The 22,207-nt window shown below is 39.4% G+C and overlaps 1 protein-coding gene across 2 annotated transcripts in view; it reads right to left on the bottom strand.

Moving 5' to 3' along the window:
- The window catches only part of nudcd1 (NudC domain containing 1), a 130,312-nt gene that overhangs the window by 28,855 nt on the left and 79,250 nt on the right, over positions 1–22,207 (bottom strand). For both annotated transcript variants that reach the window (XM_060824224.1, XM_060824225.1), the window contains one exon: positions 1,010–1,154. In XM_060824224.1, coding sequence (XP_060680207.1) covers positions 1,010–1,154 — 145 coding nt within the window. The remainder of the gene's footprint in view (positions 1–1,009; positions 1,155–22,207) is intronic.

The raw sequence follows: 22,207 nt of genomic DNA, 5'->3' as shown, positions 1-22,207 counted from the left end.
TGTGGTCTAGAATGAGGGGATGCAACTTCAGAATAAAAGTATTAGCCGTTTTGAATTAGGATGAGACAGAATTCCTTCACTTAAAGGAATGATGAGATTTTGGTTATAGAGGCTCAGGCAGTGAATATATGAAAGACAGATAAATAAAATTTGGTATAATGATATCAAAGGACATCGGGATAGTACAGGAAATGGCACTGGGGCATAAGATCAACCATGATCTAGTTGGACAGTAGAGCGAGCTAAGAGGGTTGAATAACTTAATCCTGCTCCTATTCCCTCTGTCCTCAACAATGAGGTCAGGGTTTACTTTGGGTTTAAGTTGGATTTTCCTTGTTACTGTGGAGTGTCATTGCAAAGTAAAACCTCAACCTTTCATATCTCAATTGATTACTCGTGTTCTTAAAAGGCCATGATACTTTGGAGCCAATTGACAGGAACACTTTGATTGGAAAGAGTTATTTTTCTTACTGATCATGATTTGCTCCAACAACAACAAAAAATTAACAAAGCACCTCCCACTGGTACAGTGAATTTACATTTTTTTAGTGTAATATTGGCTGTGGATTTAAATATCAGCCTGAGAAAATAAAACAACAATTTATATTTAAGAACTGGTGATGATTTGTTTCAGGTGAGAACAGTTCCATTGCAGCCTATGAATTCATGTAGGATTATTAATAGACTGCTAATGAGTTTCTGATAGTTCCATATGCCCCACAAGATCTAAACCCACAAAAATACAGCATGCCCTTTCCTTTGACTTTCCTGCATTAGTAAGTTGAACATGTATAAAACCAACATTCAAGAAACTATAAACGTGCAAATGTCAAGAGTCAAAACTAATGACAATCGAGATCTTGCTTCGAAAGCAATGTTGCAAATAACACAGGTTTGAAACCATGAGTGCATAATGCTCGTCCTCACAAAAAGAGAGTATCTTATTTCATTCCATTAACTTGATCATTCAGAAGGGAACTGCAGAATCATTTTAAAGAGATTTGCATACCAATTCTTCGGAGGCTAGGTTCAGCAAACACTCATTTATCTGAGAAGCCTGATCAGGGTCCATGATGAATTCACCTCTGTTGTCACCAACAATGAGTTGTGGCCATGTCACTCCTTTATTCTTCTTTAATAAGAAGACCTCCAAGCTACAGGGATTAAATAAGCAAACATTATACTTCATGCATACACAAATAAGGCAGGCATGGCAGGCTAGTAATGCTGTTATCAATTCAGAACCTCAGGCTTAAGCTCTGTTCTCCCACCTTCGGGGATCTGTGGACAAGCATTCAAAACTCAGTTCCTCTGAGCTTCCTCGTGTCCTGCTATTCTTTGAGTACTCCATTGTCTAATTACTCCTTCCAAAGTACATCACCTCACACCAATCAAGGTTAATTTCTATCTGCCACTGATCTGCCCATTTGGCCAATCGACATCTTTGTGTAACCCAAGACCTACTTCCTCACTCAAACAATCTTTGTGTCATCTGCAAATTTTCATTCTCGTTCTCATCTATAAATTATTTATATATGCCACGAACAATAAGGGAGTCAGTATTGACCCCAGTGGTACATCACTGCACACTGGCCTCTGGTTACACACACAACTTTCTTCCACCACCTCTGGCTTTTCTCAAGAAAGCAATTTTGGATCAAACGTGCCAAGTTACCATGGATCCCTTGTACTTTTACCCGAGATGACCTTCAGTCACCCATGTGAGACCTTGTCAATGGCTTTGCTAAAATTCTTATGAACTACATTAGCTGCACTAGCCTGGTCACCTACTTGTAAAATTCAATCAAATTTGTTAGATATGACTTCCTCTAACAAAATCATGCTATGATCAAACCTTTTCTCTCCAATTGGAGATTAATTCTCTCCTCCAGAATTTTTTCCAAAGTTTCCCTATTCCTCGTAAGAGTCTCACTGGACTGTGATTCACTAGTTTATCTCTATCACCCTTCTTGAGAACTGGAATTATATTAGCTGTCCTCCAGTCTGCCGGCATCTCTCCTGTAGCCAGAGAAGAATTAAAAAATTGGGTCAGAGACACTGTAATTTCCTCCCTGGTCTCCCATGAAAGCAACCTGGGATGCAACTTATCCGAGCCTAAGGATTTGTCCACTCTTAAGCCTGCCACAACCTCCTTACTCCCTCTATCAAGCTGCTCAAGAACATCACAGTCCCTCTTCCCAAATTCTACCTAGATCTACTTTATCTTAAGTGAAGACAGATATGCATTAGTCATATTACAACCAACAAATGTCCTCCGGCTCCACAGACGCATAGAAATTGCCTCAGTGGTTCCCAATACTCTTTCGCTGGTTATCCTCTTGCCATACATACACAATATTTCAGTATTATATGTAATTTGATCTGCCAGTATCTTTCATTTTTGCTCCGATTGTTTTCTTCCGTACCTAGTCCGACATGTAAAATCACAGAATCATCCAGAAACAGACCCTTCAGACCAATTTGTCCATGCAGACCAAGTTCCCAAGTTAAACTAGTTCCACTTGCCCTTGTTTGGCCCAAATCCCTCTCAATGTTTCCTATGAACGCACCCAGCTCAATGACTTTAAAATGTTGTAACTACACCTGCATCTATTACTTCCTCTGGCAATTCATTCCACATACGAACCAGCTCTGTGAAAAAGTTGCCCCTCAGGCCCCTTTTAAATCTTCCTCCTCTCACCTTAAAAATATGCCCCCTGCAGCAGACACTTAACTGCCCTATGAAATGGCACTACAACCCACTTAGTTCAAGGAGCAATTAGAGATGGTCAACAAACGCTGGCCCAGTCAAGACACCCAAAGATAAAATTTTAAAAATGCACAAGTCGATAACGATTTAGAATTTTCCTATTTGGATGTGGGTTTTTCCCCATCTATTGGCTAATTAGGTAAATTTCAGACAGCAGTGGGGGAAGGTGGTGGCATTGTGGCAATGAAAGTGGGCAAGCAATCCAGAGGCCTAAGCTAATGCTCTAGGGACACAAGTATGAATTCCATCATGGAAGGTGGTAGAATTGAACATTCAACTAATAAATTTAGAATATAAAGCTTGCTTCAGTGATGGTGACCAGCAATGGTCTGGCCTCCAGGTAACTCCAGTCCTATAGTAATATGATCAACACTTCTCTACCTGTGGAAGGATAACAAATGCTGGTCTTGTCAGTGACACCCACATCTCAAAAATATTTTTAAACAGTCAGCCACACTGCTGTGGGCCTTCAATCAATCAATGTAAGTCAGACATTTGAAGAATGGTGGATCTCCTTCCCTAAAGGACATTAGTGAATCATATGTGATCACAACAATCAATTACAGCATCATAGTTACCATTACTAATGGCCATTTTGCAATTCCAGATTTATTAATTGAATTCCACTAGCAAATTGGTGGGATTTGAATCTGTGTTCCCTCTTTGTAGGCATCTGAAGTCCTAGTCCAGTGACATAATAGCCATGCTACCATCTTCTCATATAAACAACTACTTCATTTTAGAAAATGCATTTTCGAATTAAGTCATTAATCAGAACAAAAAAGTAAGGACGAGTAGAGACCAAAATTAATTAATTATAATACGCACAATATATGGTTTTACTACTCGGTGGCAGAAAAATAAATGAAGTATACTGCCTACTGTAAATCAGGAATAGTGACTAGCGTACAAAATTAAAAACACGCATACAAGGCAAATGCAAATTACATTTATAGAACCTAAGATTTTGAACCAAAAGTTGAATTATATGACAGCAAAAGCAATGAATGTCACAGAAATTATAAAAAATGATATTGCACACAAATCACTTCAAAGCTACAACTTATAAGTAAGAGCAAGTTAGGTAATAAGACACAGAGCTGAACAAATCAAACTTATTTTATGGCCATCTTAAATCTTAATTTCTCTGATTCATGTTTATGCCAGAAGCAAAATATGAAGATTTCCATACACGGATGCTAAATGGTGACCACTGCTGGCTGCAAAATCTTTAAAATTTAACTGAAATTAATTGTCTCCAAAATCTTGCTTCGATTTTGCCCAGGATGTCAATGTTGCCATTTTTGATTTTTAAGTGAATAGCAGCTTCACGCACCGAAACAGCTACTGTCTTTTCGTCAGAACATTTGGTTTTTGAAGGTATTAGCTAAAATGTGACACAGGCTGTAATTTCACAGTCACACACTGCCTAACCCAAGCTCCTGCACTGCAGTAATTAGCCCATGTTTCTTCCTCTCAATGGAATCACTGTTTTCTGCTGTATCAATAAACAAGCATTCCAGAAGCTCAAGCAGAATTTCTTATCCATATTTTTGCAGTATAATGAAACTGTCAATTTCACCTTCATCAAGGCAGCATTCCTACACCATCTTTTGCATCACAACTAAACATCCTTCATTTGGTTGCAATATTGAAAATCAGGATCAAAGCCAGAGCAAAGCTGCAGACCAAAATGTTAAAAGCAAAAGAAACTGTAGAACACAAATTATGAAGCAAACATTATTTTACAGCTCAAAACCAATAAGGCAAAATTGAACAGCATCAAGTGAAGAACAAAATATAAATCATATCAAGTAAACTGCCTTGTTTTGTACAGATAAACTGTTCTTATGGCCTCAAAATTACCAAAACTACTTTGTGTGCAGGCATCACGATGTCACCACGCAAATTAATTCCAAATAAACCTCAATGGGATTTTGAAGATATGAACGAGCCTTCCACCTAAGTGAACTTGAGAATTAGTTTGAAAATCTGCATTAAATAACAGAGACAGGCACGAAGAAGCATAGATTCATAAAACTCCACAGAACCTACCAGCTGAGAGATCACATTCAAAATAAATGCACATTATCATCTCTGATCAAACTGAAAAACTGTTGCAGTTATGTCGAGGACTTTGACAACTGAACTTAAACCCAACCATTTTTCTGTTGTATCTGGTAGGACTCCTGTTGCTAAAGTCCTCCTTGATTCCACGTCCTGAGGTTTGCTTGGGTGCTTTGTTGTCTCACAGTGAAAGGCAGTTACTCTTTTTCCTCTTCTGCCATTCAACTCTTGCATTTTTATCTGCATCAAGACAAATGAGGTCTCAAGGCATGCAATTGTGGTAGAACCTGAACTGATCAGTGATGAGAAGGATTTCAGTGAGTGGGTGAAGTGACTCATTTCAGAGTTTTACTAAATTGCCAAGATGGTTAAATGGATTATTTTGCTGTTGCAATGTATCTGGAGGTTTTTCCATATTTTGACAATACACCCAAGCAAAGGGTGCATTAGAAGAGTTGACTATGGATTGGTGGAAGAGACAACTGGTTGGGCACAAAAGTTATGGAGCTAGAACACATAGCCTGTGATTGTTCCATGAAATAACCTATTATGGTAGGAACCCCGCGAGAAGGCCAAGGAGGATATTCCGCTTGGCACTTAGGGTCAACATTTCAGAGGATTACGAACCCGTTGAATTCAACACCCTAAGATTGTGCATGAAAATATGCAAGGATGGGGTAGATGGATTTTTGGTCATTACGAGAATCAACAGATGTGGGGAGTCAGTGAGAAAGTGAAGCTGAAGCCCAAGGAAGCCACCAGTGAATGATTGAACAGGTTTGACAAGGCACATAATCTTCTCCACTCCCAGGCCTTATGCACCTGTGTAGCATAAATCTTGCTGTGTATTGGTAGACTAATCAATTCCTGGTGACAGTTCTCATGCCCAGTTCTAACCATTTCCACAGGTCAACACAGAAACTGTTACTTTCAAACAACAAAGCCTCAGGAAGCTTAGAAAATGAATTTAATCCAAAGTTTTTCAGGAGATTCATACAGGGTCAAATACTGCATCTTGAAGATAAATGAATCCTCTTCGGACTAAATTTATTTTTGCTTTGAATGTTGTACTTGTTTCTTGCAGACTCTTAATTTGCATGATCTTGGCAAGTAAAGCTATCCACTTCAAGCTGAATATAATGGGTCCAATAATTAGGTATTTTACATATTTAAAGATAGGACACCATGCTGATCAGTTTGAGAAATCTCTGGTACATTATAGTTGTTAGTCCTATGGCACCTAATCTCAGACACGGCATGTGGTAAACGTCACATGTTGAACGATTTGTGGAAAAAGCAAGCTTAAGCTGAAACTACTTGTATGAAAACTCAAACTTTAACACTTTTCTGCTTTTAAGCAAAGACTCTTGAATTCTTCAAACCCTGAATACAAACAATCTTTATTACCGTAGACTCCAATCCATTTATTAAACCTGAGGCGAGAAGTAATCACTAGCAAAACCTCCAACACATTGATGTTCTGTGTCATTTCTCCTTGATCTGTCCCCAGCAATCTAACGCAACTTCAGATGATCAAACATGACAATCTATAGTAACAAAACCAGATTACTTCCATATCCTATCATTCCATCAACCATTACATTTCACAAAGCTTTTGATCACCCTTAGAATTATAGAGTCAGAAAGTCATATAGCATGGAAACAGACTCTTTGTCCAACTCATCCATGTCAACCAAGTTACTTAGCATATACAGCTTTAGTATCATAAAATTGAAACATTCCATAGAACTACTTTAAACAAGAGTAAGAGGGTTATAACCGACAGTTCTAAGTAATATTTAACATCCAACCAACATCATAAAAGCAGCTTATCTAGTCATTATCAAGTTGTTTTTCTGTGGCACAGTCATGTCCATACTGGCTGCCTTATTTCTACATTTTGCTTGCGACTACAGTTCAGAAGGAACTCGTGGGCTGTTCACAACATTGTAATGTCCAGTGATTGTGGAAAATGCTATAGAAACTCAAGTCCAGACTTTATTTGTTCAGTGTTGAACACAGCTGAGTCCAAAATAATCAATGAAGCTTGTAGATTGTTTTCTTTGACAATGTTTACTGTTTAATTTGCACTTTGATTACAATTTGCCTTTGAAATAGAGTTCTTTTGTGCATACATGGACAAATGTTACACAAAATAAACATGATTCTGTGGTATGATCCAGCCTCAAATGCAAAAGAATTCATACAAAAATACAACGCCTCATAGGTCTAAACTGACCAAATTAGTCAAGTTTGTTAGCCATATGCCAGACACAAAGATGATTGCTTTTCAGATTCACTGACATTACATTTAAGTGTTGAAGAGAAGAAACAGAAAACAACTTCTAATAACATATATGTCAGTGACTTCAAGAATGTAACAATTTGATCAGATGACCAAAGTATAAATAAAATTGCCATGCAGTGCCGAAGGCTTTTGTGGTAGAGGTTTTGAAATTGGAAGGGAGGTACAGAATGAGAGAGGAAGCTGGGAAAAGGGAAGGTACAACAATTCCTGAGAGTCTTTGCATACCATTTGCTGAAAGCAAGCATGCAGATAGAGTCATAGAGATGTACAGCACGGAAACAGACCCTTCGGTCCAACTCGTCCATGCCGACCAAATAACTCAACCCAATCTAGTCCCACCTGCCAGCACCTGGCCCATGTCCCTTGAAACCCTTCCTATTCATATATCTACCCAGATGCCTTTTAAATGTTGCAATTGTACCAGCCTCTACCACATCCTCTGGCAGCTCATTCCATACATGTATCACCCTCTGAGTGAAAAGTTGCCCCTTGGCTCTCTTTTATATCTTTCCTCTCTCCCCCTATACCTATGCTGTCTAGTTCTGAACTCCCCCACCCCAGGGAAAAGACCTTGCTCTATTTATCCTATCCATTCCCCTCATGATTTTGTAAACCTCTATAAGGTCACCTCTCAGCCTCCGACGCACCAGGAAAAACAGTTCTAGCCTATTCAGCCTCTCCTTTTAACTCAAATCCTCCAGCCTTGGCAGCATCCTTGTAATTCTTTCAAGTTTCACAACATCTTTCTGATAGGAAGGAGACCAGAATTGCACGCAATATTCCAAGTGGCCTAACCAATGTCCTGTACAGCTGCAACTTGACCTCCCCAACTCCTGTACTCAATACACTGACCAATAAAGGAAAGCACACCAAACACCTTCTTCACTATCCTATCTAACCACGACTCCACTTTCAAGGAACTATGAATCTGCACTCCAAGGTCTCTGTTCAGCAACACTGCCTAGGACTTTACCATTAAGTGTATAAGTCCTGCTAAGATTTGCTTTCCAAAAATGCAGCACCTCATATTTATTTAAATTAAACTCCATCTGCCATTTCTCAGCCCATTGGTCCATCTGATCAAGATCCCATTTTAGTAAGAGATAACCATCTTCGCTGTCCACTACATCTCCAATTTTGGCGTCATCTGCAAACTGACTAACTATACCTCTTATGCTCACATCCAAATCATTTATCTAAATGAAGAAAAGTAGTGGCCCAGTACCGATCTTAGTGGCACTCCACTGGTCTCCGGTCTCCGGTGCAGCAGGTGTTGAAGTAAGCAAATGGTATGTTGGACTTCATATCAAAGAAAGTAGGACTGATAAATTAAACTGCATTTATTTCAATGCAACAGGCCTAACAAATACGTCAGGTGAACTCAGGGCATGGTTAGGAACATGGGACTGGCATATCATAGCAATTACAGAGATGTGGCTCAAGGATAGACAAAACTGGCAGTTTAATGTTCCAGGTTATAGACAGAAGGGTAGGAAGGATAGAAAGGGTTTAGATCAGAGTGGCGCTGGAAAAGCACAGCAGGTGAGGCAGAATCCAAGGAACAGAAAATCGATGTTTCGGGCAAAAGCCCTTCATCGGGACTATTCCTGATGATGGGCTTTTGCCAAAACGTTGATTTTCCTGCTCCTCTGATGCTGCCTGACCTGCTGTGCTTTTCCAGCACCACACTGATCTAAACTCTGGTTTCCAGCTTCTGCAGTCCTCACTTTTGCCTCGGATAGAAAGAGTGGCAAGAGAGGAGGTGGACTGACCTTTTTGAATAGGGATAACATTACAGCTGTACTTGGGGAGGATATTCCTGGAAATAAGTCAAAGAAAGTTATGTAGGTGGAATTGAGGAATAAGAAAGGGATGATCACCTTATTGGGATTGTATTATAAGACTCCCCAACAGTCAGCAGGAAAGAGAGAACCAAATTCATAAGGAGATCTCAGTTAACTGTAAGAATAACAGGGTGGTTATGAAAGAGGGTTTTAACTTTCCAAACATAGACTGGGACTGCCATAGTGTTAACAGCTTGCATGAAGAGGAATTCATTAATTGTGTTCAAGAAAATTTTCTGATTCAATATATGGATTTACATATAGAGTATATAGAGAAGGTGTAAACCTTGACCTATTCTTGGGAAATAAGGCGGGGCAGGGTGACTGAGGTATCAGTGGTAGAGCACTTTTGATTAGTGATCATAATGTTATTGGTTTTAAAATATAGTGATGGAAAAGGATAGACCACATCTAAAAGTTAAAGTTCTAAACTGGAAGGTACCCAATTTTGACAGGATGAATCAAGAACTTTCAAAAGTTGATTGGAGGGTGGAGTGGGGGGGATTTGCAGGTAAAGGGATGGCTAGAAAATGGGAAGCCTTCAAAAATGAGAGACTGCCCAGGGACAGTATTTCCCACCAGGGTAACGGGCAAGTCTGGTAGGGAATGCTGAATGATTGGAAAAATTGAGGTTTTGCTTAAGAATAAGAAACATAAGTCAGATACAAACAGCAGAGATAGACTGAAGCCCGAGAAGAGTATAAAGGCAGTAGAAGAATCTTAAGAGGGGAATTAGGAAGGCAAAAAGGGGACATGAGATAGCTTTGGCAAATGGAGTTAAGGAGACTCAAAAGGACTCTATAAAGACATTAAGGGCAAAAGGGTAACTAGGGAGAGAATAAGGTCCCTTAACAATCAGCAAGGCCACCTCCGAGGGGAACAGCAGGACATGGGAGAGATTTTAAACAAGTATTTTTCATCAATGTTTACCATGGAGAAGGAGATGGAAGATAAAGAATGTGAGGAAATAAATAACATCATCTTGAAAAATGCCCATGTCATGGTGGTGCTGATGCTGGACAGCTTAAAACGCACAAAGATGGATAAATCCCTGGAGACTTGATCAGGTGTATCTTAGAACTCTGTCGGAAGCTATGGAAGTGATTACTGTACCCCCTGCTGAGATACCTGTATCATCAATAGCTCTAAATGAGGTGCTGGAAGACTGGAGGTTAACTAACGTAGTATCATTATTTAAGAAATGTGGTAAGGAAAAGCCAGCGAACTATAGACCGGTGAGGCTGACATCAGTGGTGGACAAGTTGTTGCAGGGAATTCTATGCGACAGGATTTACACGTATTTGGAAAGGCAAGAGTTGATTAGGGATAGTCAACATGGCTTCGTGTGTGGGAAATAGTGTCTCATTAACTTGACAGTTTTTCAAAGTAGTAACGAAAAGGATTGATGAGGGCATGACCTATATGGACTTCAGTAGGGCATTTGACAAGGTTCCTCATGGTTGGTTAGCAAGGTTAGATCACACAGAACAGATAGACAATTAGCTATTTGGATACAGAACTTGCCCAAAAGTAGAAGACAGAAGTTGGTTGTGGAGAATTGGTTTTCAGACTGAAGGCCAGTGACCAGTGGTGCTGAGTCCACTGCTTTTCGCCATTTATATAAATGATTTGGATGTGAACACAGTAGGTATAGTTAGTAAATTTGCAGATGACATCAAAATTGGAGGTGTGATGGACAGCTAAGAAGGTTAGAGTACAATGGGATTTTGATCAAACGGGCCTAGGAGTGGCAGATGGAATTTAATTTTGATAATTGTGAGGTGCTACGTTTTGGAAAGGCACATCAGGGCAGGACTCATCCACTTAATGGGAAGGTCCTGGGGAGTGTTGCTGAATAAGGAGACCTTGGAGCGCAAGTTCATTGTTTCTTGAAAGTAGAGTCACAGGTAGATAGGATAGTGAAGGCGGCATTTGGTATGCTTGCCTTTATTGGCCAGTGCATACAGTATAAACATTGGGAGGACATGTTGCGGCTGAACAGGACATTGGTTAGGCCACTTTTGGAATACTGCACTCAATTCTTGTCTCCCTGCCATAGGAAGGACGTTGCCAGGGTTGGAGCGTTTGAGCTATAGAGAGAGGCTGAATAGATTGGGGTTATATCTTACCTGGGTGGTAGAAGTAAGGGGTGATCTTATAGAGGTTTAAAAAAATCATGAGGGGCATGGATAGGGTAATTTGACAAGGTTTTTTCCCCATGGTGGGAGAATCCAACACAGGTTTAAGATGAGAAGGGAAAGATTTAAAAGGAACCTAAGACACAACCTTTTCATGCAGAGAGTGGTGTGTAAATAGACATAGCTTTCAGAGGAAGTGATGGAAGCTGGTACAATTACAACATTTAAAAGGCATCTAGATGGGTACATGAATAGGATGGGTTTAGAGGGATATAGACCAAATACTGGGAAATGGGATTAAATTTATTTAGGATATCTGATCGGCATGGACGACTTGAACCAAAAGATGTGTTTTTGTGCTGTATACCTCTATGACTCGAAAAGGATTAAAGCACAATAGCAGAGACGTCTTGCTGCAATTGTACAGGGCCTTGATGATTGTACATCTGAAGCACTGTGTACAATTTTGGTCTCCTAATTGAAGGAAGGATATTCTGGCTTTGGAGGATGTACAAGCAATGTTTACCAGATTCCTGGGATGGGAGGAATGACATATGAAGAGGGGCCGCATCAGTTAGGATTATATTTGCTGCCGTTGGAAGAATGCAAGGGGCCATCTTGGAAGTCTATAAAATTCGAACAGGAATAGATAGGGTAAATACAGGAAGCATGTTCCCAATGGCCCACAAGCCTCATTCCTGACAAAGGGCTTATGCCTGAAACACCGACTCTCCTGCTCCTCGGATGCTGCCTGACCGGCTGTGCTTTTCCAGGACCATACTCTTCGACTGATGCAATTTACTGCCTAAATGATCTGAACAAACGTTTTTTTGTAAGAGACTCCAGTCAGATCACTTAAAATTGAATTCAAAAACATTTGAACTAAATAAAAGTATTCATCCTGGATTCTACTAAACAATTTGCTTAAAGTTTTCTTTCTCTAGTCACACATGCTACACATTAACAAGCTTTCATCAACAGTAAAGGAGGCCTTGCAGTCATCTGCTGTGACTTATTTGTTTAAGGTCATGGTTATAGAAAGAAAGGCTTAGTTAGGGACCCTGAAGCCCTCCAGACTCAATATTGAGTTCAAAAATTTTAAGGCCTAAGCGCTCTCATGTCCTAGCCCTCTACCCACACACCAGGCCTTGTTATCATGTAGCTTGCCATTACACATTACCTATTATTCGTCACTAACAGTCCCCATTAACAATTATTCACCCGCCTAGCCAAATTGTTATCAACTTCTTTGTCTGTCTAACTGTCCTTCTCTCTCTCTCTCTGGGCTCTATCGCCACCCATATTTTACTCTTTAGCCCCTCCCTCTACCCTATCTACTGCATATTAACCAACATTTCCCGAGCTACCATCAGTTCTGAGGAAGGGTCACTGGATTGGAAACTTTAACTCTGATCTTTCTGGACAGATTCTGGCAGACCAGCTGAGCTTTTCCAGCAACTTCTGTTTTTGCTCCTGATTTACAGCATCTGCAGTTCTTTTGGTTTTTATTTATTTAATTTTTAAACTCCTTCCCAAAAAAAAAGACTTATACTGGTAGCTTAAAATCCAAACTGTAAAAGAAAGTGTAACAGCACATATAAATCTCACAGTTTTCATCATAAGACACGCATTTCTTCAATCCGGTTTCCTCCCACAATCTAAAGATGTGCAGGTCAGGTGAATTGGTCATGCTAAATTGCCCATAGTGTTGGGTGTTTTAGTCAGGGGTAAACGTAGGGGAGTGGGTCTGGGTGGGTTACTCTTCGGAGGGTCAGTGTGGACTTGTTGGGCCATAGGGCCTGTTTCCCTACTGCAGGGAATCTAATCTAAAAAGCCTATAATATTAACTCCACACTTAACTTTCACAGGAGCTATCCAAGTGACTGGCTATGCTGCTGGCTGTTTAAATCATGGAACAATGGAAACTGACTGCCACGAAAAGGGAGGTGAGCATCACAGATATAATGGAGATTTCCTTTACTGGTGGATTCAAAATTCAAGGAGAGGTACGTAGCAGAAAATAGAAATTGCAACTCTGATCAGAATAGCTGGGCTGATAACTTTTAAAAACATGAATCTATGATAACAGACAATGTAGCAGCTTAGTTTTGGCAGATTCTATCAGCATGGTTCATGATATCAGATGCTCTGTCATTTTCATCTTCCTTAAATAATGCTACACAGTCACCCTTCGGAATATGCTTTCCTTGCATGTAAAACTTTCACAACCATTACTGCACTTGATATGTTCATATCTCAATTTGTGGTTGATGGTAAGCACTAGTGTTTCATTGCTAACTGCAAAATTAGGTGTGTTAATTTAAACAGCACTTAGCTTGAAAGGGCTGCACAGACAGTTTTTAAATTTCTGATGCCAGAGTTAATGGCTCATTATACAAAAAGTGTACAGGTAACTATTTTAGAAGCTCTTAAATTACAGATTAAGGAAAACAAATTAAGGTCAAATCAAGTAGAGAACAGAGCATGCTCCACCTTTGACAGAGGAATTATTAGTATACAACATCATAGTTTTCTTGAAAGTGAACAACTTATTCCCAACAAAGTAGTGCAACATCAAATATATTACTTTTGAATTCAGGCGATTATTCATCATCCTCACACAGGACGCCATCAGATGTCTGTTTGTGGCTTCCTTAGATTGTTGACTCCTAACCTCCATTAGACCAAAGTAATAAGTTATCAGTTGTCACATTCAGAGTGCACAAACATTTGAAGCCCCATCTCTGAATTTTCAACCTTAGGCAAAAAAAAAACCTTCCTTTGGATAGAATTATGTACTTAACAACAGTTAATTCTCAAACTAAAATGAATTTGCCACGAATTACAAAACAGGGTGCATCCTTAAAAAATTATTTTACTTCCACTGATGAAGATGAGCAGGGGTAACGCTTTAACTCTAAGAAAGTGAGGACTGCTGGCGATCAGAGTTGAGAGTGTGGTGGTGGAAAAGCACGTCAGGTCAGACAATATCAGAGAAGCAGGAGAATCAATGTTTCGGGCATGAGCCCTTCATCAGAATTGCTTTAACTCGTTAGTCCCTCAACAATATTCCTCAAAAACTAATGGATTACAATGCAACTGTGTAACACAGTTAGAGTAGAGCACAAGAAAACAAACTGCTTTATTTTGGTGAAGGTATAGATCAGAATCCTGGATTTTTTCCAAAAAGAATGTTAACATTGGGATAGGGCATGACTTTTATTGGTTATTTAAGAATGTTGGTGATTGTCTCAACTACTGTGGTGACAGTTGTGCAGGTTGTTGGATGTGAACTGAAGCTTCTCAGTGAAATGGAAACTATTAATAATAGAAAAGGGGTTTTTTTTTCAGCTACAAAGCATCGACTAGACAGGGGAAAAGCTGAAAGGAGGATGTATTAACGATGCATGACGATGTATTAACGTAACATTGTAGAGGCATATACTTAGAATGCCCTCCAACTTATTCGTAAATAATTTTGAGTGTCAAAAGAAATAGATGCTTTTCCTAAAATCTTAGACAGGAAACAAACAATCTACAGACGGGAGGGATGTAGCAAAGGCTGAACTGTTACTGAACTAAATCAAAAAAAAATTTTCAACGATATAAAAACTCAGTTTCTGATTTTGCCCAATATCAAATCACACTGTTACAATTGTAATGAAAATGGACAATCAATATTCAACTTTCCTCATTTGATTTCAATACCTGAGACTTTCATGGACAAAAACAAGTATTTTAATTAAAAAGGTCACTACTGACTTAAAATAGCTGCTGTGGTCATCTGACAATTCCACAAAACTTAATTTTAAATATACAAAACCACTGCACGAGAATTACCATTTTAATCAAGAGGCACTCAAACTTTGACAGGCAGATGCATGAACTAAGAAGTAATTACGTCTAGTGGCATTTGTAAACAAGAGTTACAGTCTTCAAACACACAAATGTCATGCAGTTTGAAATGCATGAAGTTGTTCATGTTATAGAAAGTGCAATACCTTTCATGTATAATACAATAAGAAATGACAAAAGGGCTGCCTTTCCCTCTTTAACAATTCCTTAGTTACAGTTGCGATTGACAAGTTGGAGAACATATATTACCATTTGTGTTTTGGATTTTAAAATACAGATAGATGGATCAGCTTTGATTTGGTCAATTCTGAGAAGGTATTTTATTAAAAATGTCAACTGCAACTGCAAAAATACATAATCGCCAAACCTGCAAGGAAGGAATTCATTTTATCTTGGGGAATAACCTGGCTGGGTTTAAAAATATTGGCGATTGACCAACCAAACGTAAAAGTGAAATGCTACAGGAAGGATCATCCTAGATTATTTGCTGACTTGTGACTGGATCACATATCCAACCAATTAGATGGAAAGGGAAGGAATCCATGTAAAATGGAGAGGATCTGAAAATTTGGTTCTCAGGCAGCATTCTCAAAATTCTCAAAAATTGAAACAAGTATAAAGAGGATGAGGTTAGCATGTTAAGCCCACTTTCTTTAATAAAAATGCAACAAATGGATTCTGAATTAAGAAAACTGTATCAAAGATCCTGCTTCGATGCTGAATTGGAAACAACACTTGTGGTATTATTTAAAGACAAGTATTAATAATGAAATGGAGACCACCTCAAATACCAAATAATGAAAGAACAATAGCTCACCAGGTGGTAGTTCCATCTTAGTATCGTAATAAATGTTCATAATTAGCTCATGAAATTCCAACGAAATAGTTGCTGTTTTCCTAACAATAAGTCATTTTAACTGCCCAAGATTACTTAAAGATACAATTATATTTTGCCAGATTGCCGTATATGTCAGATGGAGGAACCCCAACTATTAAAACTGCACATTTAATTGATAATTTTCAACTTTTCAATAACTACTTAGTAGGATTCTTGCATTCCATGATTTGAGAACTGCATCGACTCATTCCAAAAACTGATTTGTTCATAAATTATTGGGAAAATCTATTGACTTATACAGCCATATAAACATTTCTATAAGGCTTGCCGTTGTTACAAATGTAAAGTCGTGCTGCTTAGAATGACATCTCACCACTGGACTTTCAACAATTAACCACCCAACCTACTGAAACAACCTACTAGGGAAAAAAAAGTTTTGTGATTTACACATGAAAGAAGTGAAACTATCACTGTATTCCAACAGATGAAAGGCTTAACAATCAATTTTTCAATGTATAATTTCAGTTACATCATACTGCAAATTTTTGCTATAAATTCTATGTTACGATTGAGCCCTCGACTATCACCTGATGTAGGAGCGTCGCTCCGAAAACTAGTGTGCTTCCAATTAAACCTGTTGGACTATAACCTGGTGTTGTGTGATTTTTAACTACTGAAACAATGGTATTGTCTAGAGATTTAGTCGTTCTGAACCAAGCCTAAGTAAAACATTCACACCACTTGAATGAACTGCTTGATTGGTTATGAACAGCTAATTTGGTCATTCTGGCTAAAAGTAAATTTGCCAAAACCACGGTTTTGAAGTTGGGCTCACACAGACATAAGGTTCAATTGCACCACAGGCTAAGAAAATAACTATTCTGGACCTTCACATGCCTCAGGCAAAATGTGAAATTCTAGTCTATTGGCATAAGTGAAATTCATTTGAAGTTCCTCATTTCAGCACTTCACTGAAGGCAGGAAAAATTGAATGAGCAAAAGAACAAGAGTAAATCTACTTGCTAAAACTCCAACCCCCTAATGAAACTCTCCAAAAGTACATACAGACAGACAGACAGAAACAGGCATAAAGATGTTAGTATTAAGGGAGGGAAAAGCTGGGAAGCTGGGAATGATCCCAAACTACAGGGTTTACTGAGATCATCTAACTGTTTGTCAGCACTGGACTTGCTGCTCTTCAAGTTCTCTGCTCCAGGTACTTTGCACTTCCTTAGATGTATAGAGTGACTGGTTCACAAATAATAAAGTTTCTAACTATTTGATTAAAAACAACAGCTTACATCAGTTAGTAAAGGAAAGTAAATGGACTTTAGGCTTCAGGTATTTTCTACTGCTGACAGATGCATGACCTCTCATACTGGAGGTCTAATAGTTTCTAGCAATATTGTTCACACTCAAGCTGTTTAGCTCCCCAGGAACCAATCACATAGTTGCTGGCAGGTAGACAGTCTTAGTCATCACAGCTGGTCACAATTCCACATTCCTATCAGCTACATGTTGCCAATCAAATCTCACTTTACACAGACTCCATGTTAACCCATCTGCAACTAACCTCCCCTGTGACTTCAACAAAGCAGCAGAGTAAATGCCACTTCAAATGAGCTTTTGTAAATTTTTAAAAAAGTGCAGCAATACCTTGCACAATCCTTCATTTTAAAAACAGACCTTTCCCCCCTTCAGTCTACAATCAAAATTACAGACAAATAAAAACAGTGCATGGCAGATTGACCCCAGGCATGCTGATGGAAACTTTGTATTCCATAAAATGCAGTAAATTGTGCTTCATCAGCAAAATGGTTAACAATTCTCAAAGTATGAAATATTTCACAATTCACACCACTGAATGTAGGAATTTGGGTGTCACATTAAGGTTGTACAGGACATTGGTGCAGCCTCTTCTGGAGCACTGTGTACAATGCTGGTCATCCTGCTATAGGAAGGGTATCATTAACTTGGAGGGGGTCCAGAAAAGACTTACCAGGATGTTGCCAGGAATGGAGGATGGGAGTTATAAAAATAGGCTAGGTATGCTGGGACTTTTACACTGGAGTGTAGGAGATTGAGGGGTGACCTTATGAGGTTTATAAAATCATGAGGGGCATAGATAAGGTGAATATAGCAAGGGCTTTTTACCAAGGATTGGGGAGTTCAAAACTATAAGTCATATTTGTAAGGTGAGGGGAGAAAAGTTTAAAAAGGACATGAGGGACAACTTTTTTTTTTAAAAAAAGAGTTGCTCATGTATGGAATGAACTGCCACAGGAAGTGGTGAATGCAAGTACAGTTAGAACATTTTAAAAAAGATTTGGATAAGTACATGACGAGAAAAGGTTTGGAGGGATATGGGCCAAACTCACACAAGTGAGACTAGTTTAGTTTGAGAATATGGTCAGCATGGACTAGTTGGACCAAAGGGTCTGTTTCCATGCTGTATGACTCTATATGGTCTTTACATTGTTAAAACAAAAATTTTCTGACCCTGTTGATTCTTTTTCCTGTTGACCTTAACTTCGTGCCATTTGATTTTTGATCCATTTTCTTATCTACTCGTCCAGACCTTACATGATTTTGAATGCTCCTTTCAAATTTTCCCTCTATTATATTTTCTCCACTCTATGTATCTGAAGTTCGTTATCCCCAGAAGCAATCCTCTCAAATCTTTTCTGCACTTTTACTAATGGCTTCATATATTTCATAGGTGTGGTGCCCGGAAGTGGATGCAACACTCCAATTGATCTTATAAGCAAAGTATAAAGAATAATCAAAATTTAGAACCAAGAACCAATGTCATCCATAACTAGAAAATTTTCTCGATACATTTATAAACATACATCTAATGCAAAATAAAGTACGAATAAGAGTGATAGAGTTTTAGAATAAAATTCAGCAAAAGATAAACATTTTAATGTCTAAAATGTGAGTTATTTTCACCTTATTCCATATACTGTACTGACTCGAGGGTCTATTCATATGAAACCTCCCACAGTAAAATAAAAAGTAAAGTTCAAAATGCTTTACAAAAAATTATCTGTATTCATCCCCTCATCAATTGCATGACGGATATTCAACTGCATACAGCAAAATCAGAAGCTAAACTTCAAATTAATCTTGAATGTTAAAGGTGCCTTGAAGCTGTGAAATTATTTTGTTTACTGCACTGTGAAATATATTGTGAAGCAAAACCCATTATCCCACATCTATCTCCTTGTCACAAGCCATAAAGCGATATTTTTTACTCAAGGTTTTTCCATTTTAGATGTCTTGGTCTATATTAATGACAGTGTGTACAGAGAGGCAGCACAAATCACACACTTGAAGATTTGAGTTTGGGAGGGATTAGGGTTATAATGGCACAGAAATTTTCAAGATGTATAGCTTGTTGCTTTTCTGCTTCTCCTCAATGAAGTTCATATAGGAAGGGCCAAGGTCAGCTTTCAATCCTGGAGACTAACTGAGGCCCTTAAATAACCACTTAAAGGTGCTGAGATCAACCAGGAGCAGTTGGGGGTTCCAACCCATGGGCAAACAAGTCCCCCAGGCTTCATTTGATTGTCTCCCATCTGCTGGAAGAGGATGCCCCTCCTGCATACGCACTATGACCCAATGAACGACATGGCAAGGGCCGCACCTTCAAGAGGACAACTCCCTGCTTCACACTGATCAACCTCTACCCTCATGAGGGCCTGCCCATCCAAACTGCCTGTATTCCAGCGCTGGAACAATGATCCTCCTGGATGTGCTGCAGCACCTGCCGAGTGGCCAGTAGCTCTCAGAGGTGAGAAATTCCTGCAAGAACCAGGTATCCTGACGGAAGTATGAGATTTAATCCTGTTGGGAGGTCTGGAAATAGCTGCAGCATGATTGCCACCAGCTCTTGAGTCAGGGGCGGTGGCACGGTGGCTCAGTGGTTAGCCCTGCTGTCTCGCAGCGCCAGGGACCGGGTTAGATTCCAGCCTCAGGTGACCGTCTGTGTGGAGTTTGCACATTCTCCCTATGTCTACTTTTTGTCATTTACATAAATGATTTGGATGCGAGCATAAGAGGTACAGTTAGTAAGTTTGCAGATGACACCAAAATTGGTGATGCAGTGGACAGCGAAGAGGGTTACCTCAGATTGCAACAGGATCTTGATCAGATGGGCCAATGGGTTGAGAAGTGGCAGATGGAGTTTACTTCAGATAAATGCGAGGTGCTGCATTTTGGGAAAGCAAACCTTAGCAGGACTTATACACTTAATGGTAAGGTCCTAGGGAGTGTTGCTGAACAAAGAGACCTTGGACTGCAGATTCATAGCTCCTTGAAAGTGGAGTCGCAGGCAGATAGGATAGTGAAGGCGGCGTTTGATATGCTTTCCTTTATCGGTCAGAGTATTGAGTACAGGAGTTGGGAGGTCATGTTGCGGCTGTACAGGACATTGGTTAGGCCACTGTTGGAATATTGCTTGCAATTCTGGTCTCCTTCCTATTGGAAAAATGTTGTGAAACTTGAAAGGCTTCAGAAAAGATTTAAAAGGATGTTGCCAGGGTTGGAGGATCTGAGCTATAGGGAGAGGTTGAACAGGCTGGGGTTGTTTTTCCTGGAGCGTTGGAAGCTGAGGGGTGACCTTATAGAGGTTTATAAAATCATGAGGGGCATGGATAGGATAAATAGGCAAAGTCTTTTCCCTGGGGTCAGGGAGTCCAGAACTAGAGGGCATAGGTTTAGGGTGAGAGGGGAAAGATATAAAAGAGACCTAAGGGGCAACTGTTTCACGCAGAGGGTGGTACGTGTATGGAATGAGCTGCCAGAGTATGTGGTGAAGGCTGGTACAATTGCAACATTTAAGAGGCATTTGGATCGGTATATGAATAGGAAGGGTTTGGAGGGATATGGGCTGGGTGCTGGCAGGTGGGACTAGATTGGGTTGGGATATGTGGTCGGTATGAACGGGTTGGACCAAAGTGTCTGTTTCCCTGCTGTCCATCTCTATGACTCTATGTCTGCGTGGGTTTCCACTGGGTGCTCCAGTTTCCTCCCACAGTACAAACATGTACAGGTCAGGTGAATTGGCCATGCTAAGTTGCCCATAGTGATAGGTGCATTAGTAGGGAATGGGTCTGGATGAGTTACTCTTCAGAGGGTCGGTGTGGACTTGTTGGGCCGAAGGACCTGTTTCCGCACTCTAGGGTATCTAATCTAATCTAATGCCAGAATCATGATGTTCTGGTCAAGATTATTAATACGTTATAGAAATATTAAGTGATTATTTCACCTTTCTGGTGGCAAATTAACTATTTTTAAAAAATTCTAATTGTATTGAGCCCAATATGAATTATATTAGGCAATCACTGTAAATCTTTGAACCAGTAAATCATATAACTATCTGGATAGAATTAAATACTCAACATCAGGTTAGGTTGAAGTCTGATAATGAATTCCATTCCGTGTATCACATGTATCATAGTAATAGTCTATCATTCCAATGTTTACAACTTAAAGATCTTCAGTCCATCAATATATGACAAATAAGCCATACAGTGAAGAAATCAGGGGTTTTTGCCAAGGCTAAATATTGGAATCAGAAAAAAATAGCGATCACGCAACGAACAGTACTTCATGAGGGGCATTGGAGACTGCAAACCGGTCACCAAAATGGATCTAGAAATCCAGGGTATAGAACAGTTGGAGCAACAGCAACAGTTAGGAAATCGTCCATTAAAACACACATTAGTAGATGAAGTGGACAATAGATCATCACCGATCAGACACTCTGCATGTCCAGTTTACAGAACCCTTAATTCTCCCAAATTCATCTTGAAATACATTCAGTATCACCAAATCAATATCCTAAAATTCCTTCCCGAGCAGTATTGTATGTGTACCTGTAGCAAATGGAGTGCAATGGCTCATGAAAGCAACTTACCACCTCCTTCTCAAGGCCAATAAATGCCAAGCTAGTCATGACACGCACATCAAACAAGAACTTCATGAAGGAAGTGTTCACTCTACAAGGCAAGCTTGACTAAATTGTGTCCCTCCATTATGGCGAATCACATTGTCATCAGTTCACATAAGACTGTAAAAGTGAGAGTCTAACATAGCTATACAAATACATGTACACAACATTCCTCTCTTTTTACATGTGTGGTTCTTGCAATTAAAACATTTATAATCATACACATACATAAGTCAGTAGGTAAGATTTGCAGAGGGCAAAGATTCCTGTGTGGCTGTTATGTGGAGGAGCCAGTGTTGGATAAAGTTAAAAACCACACAACACCAGGTTATAGTCCAACAGGTTTATTTGGAAGCATGAGGTTTTGGAGTGCTGCTCCTTCATCAGCTACCTGATGAAGGAACAATACTCCAAAAACTAGTGCTTCCGAA

The sequence above is a fragment of the Hemiscyllium ocellatum genome, chromosome 4 (assembly GCF_020745735.1).
Source record: "Hemiscyllium ocellatum isolate sHemOce1 chromosome 4, sHemOce1.pat.X.cur, whole genome shotgun sequence".
Taxonomy (NCBI): Eukaryota; Metazoa; Chordata; class Chondrichthyes; order Orectolobiformes; family Hemiscylliidae; genus Hemiscyllium; species Hemiscyllium ocellatum.
The sequence above is the reverse complement of the archived record's forward strand: the minus strand, read 5'-3'. Positions and strand labels throughout refer to the sequence as shown.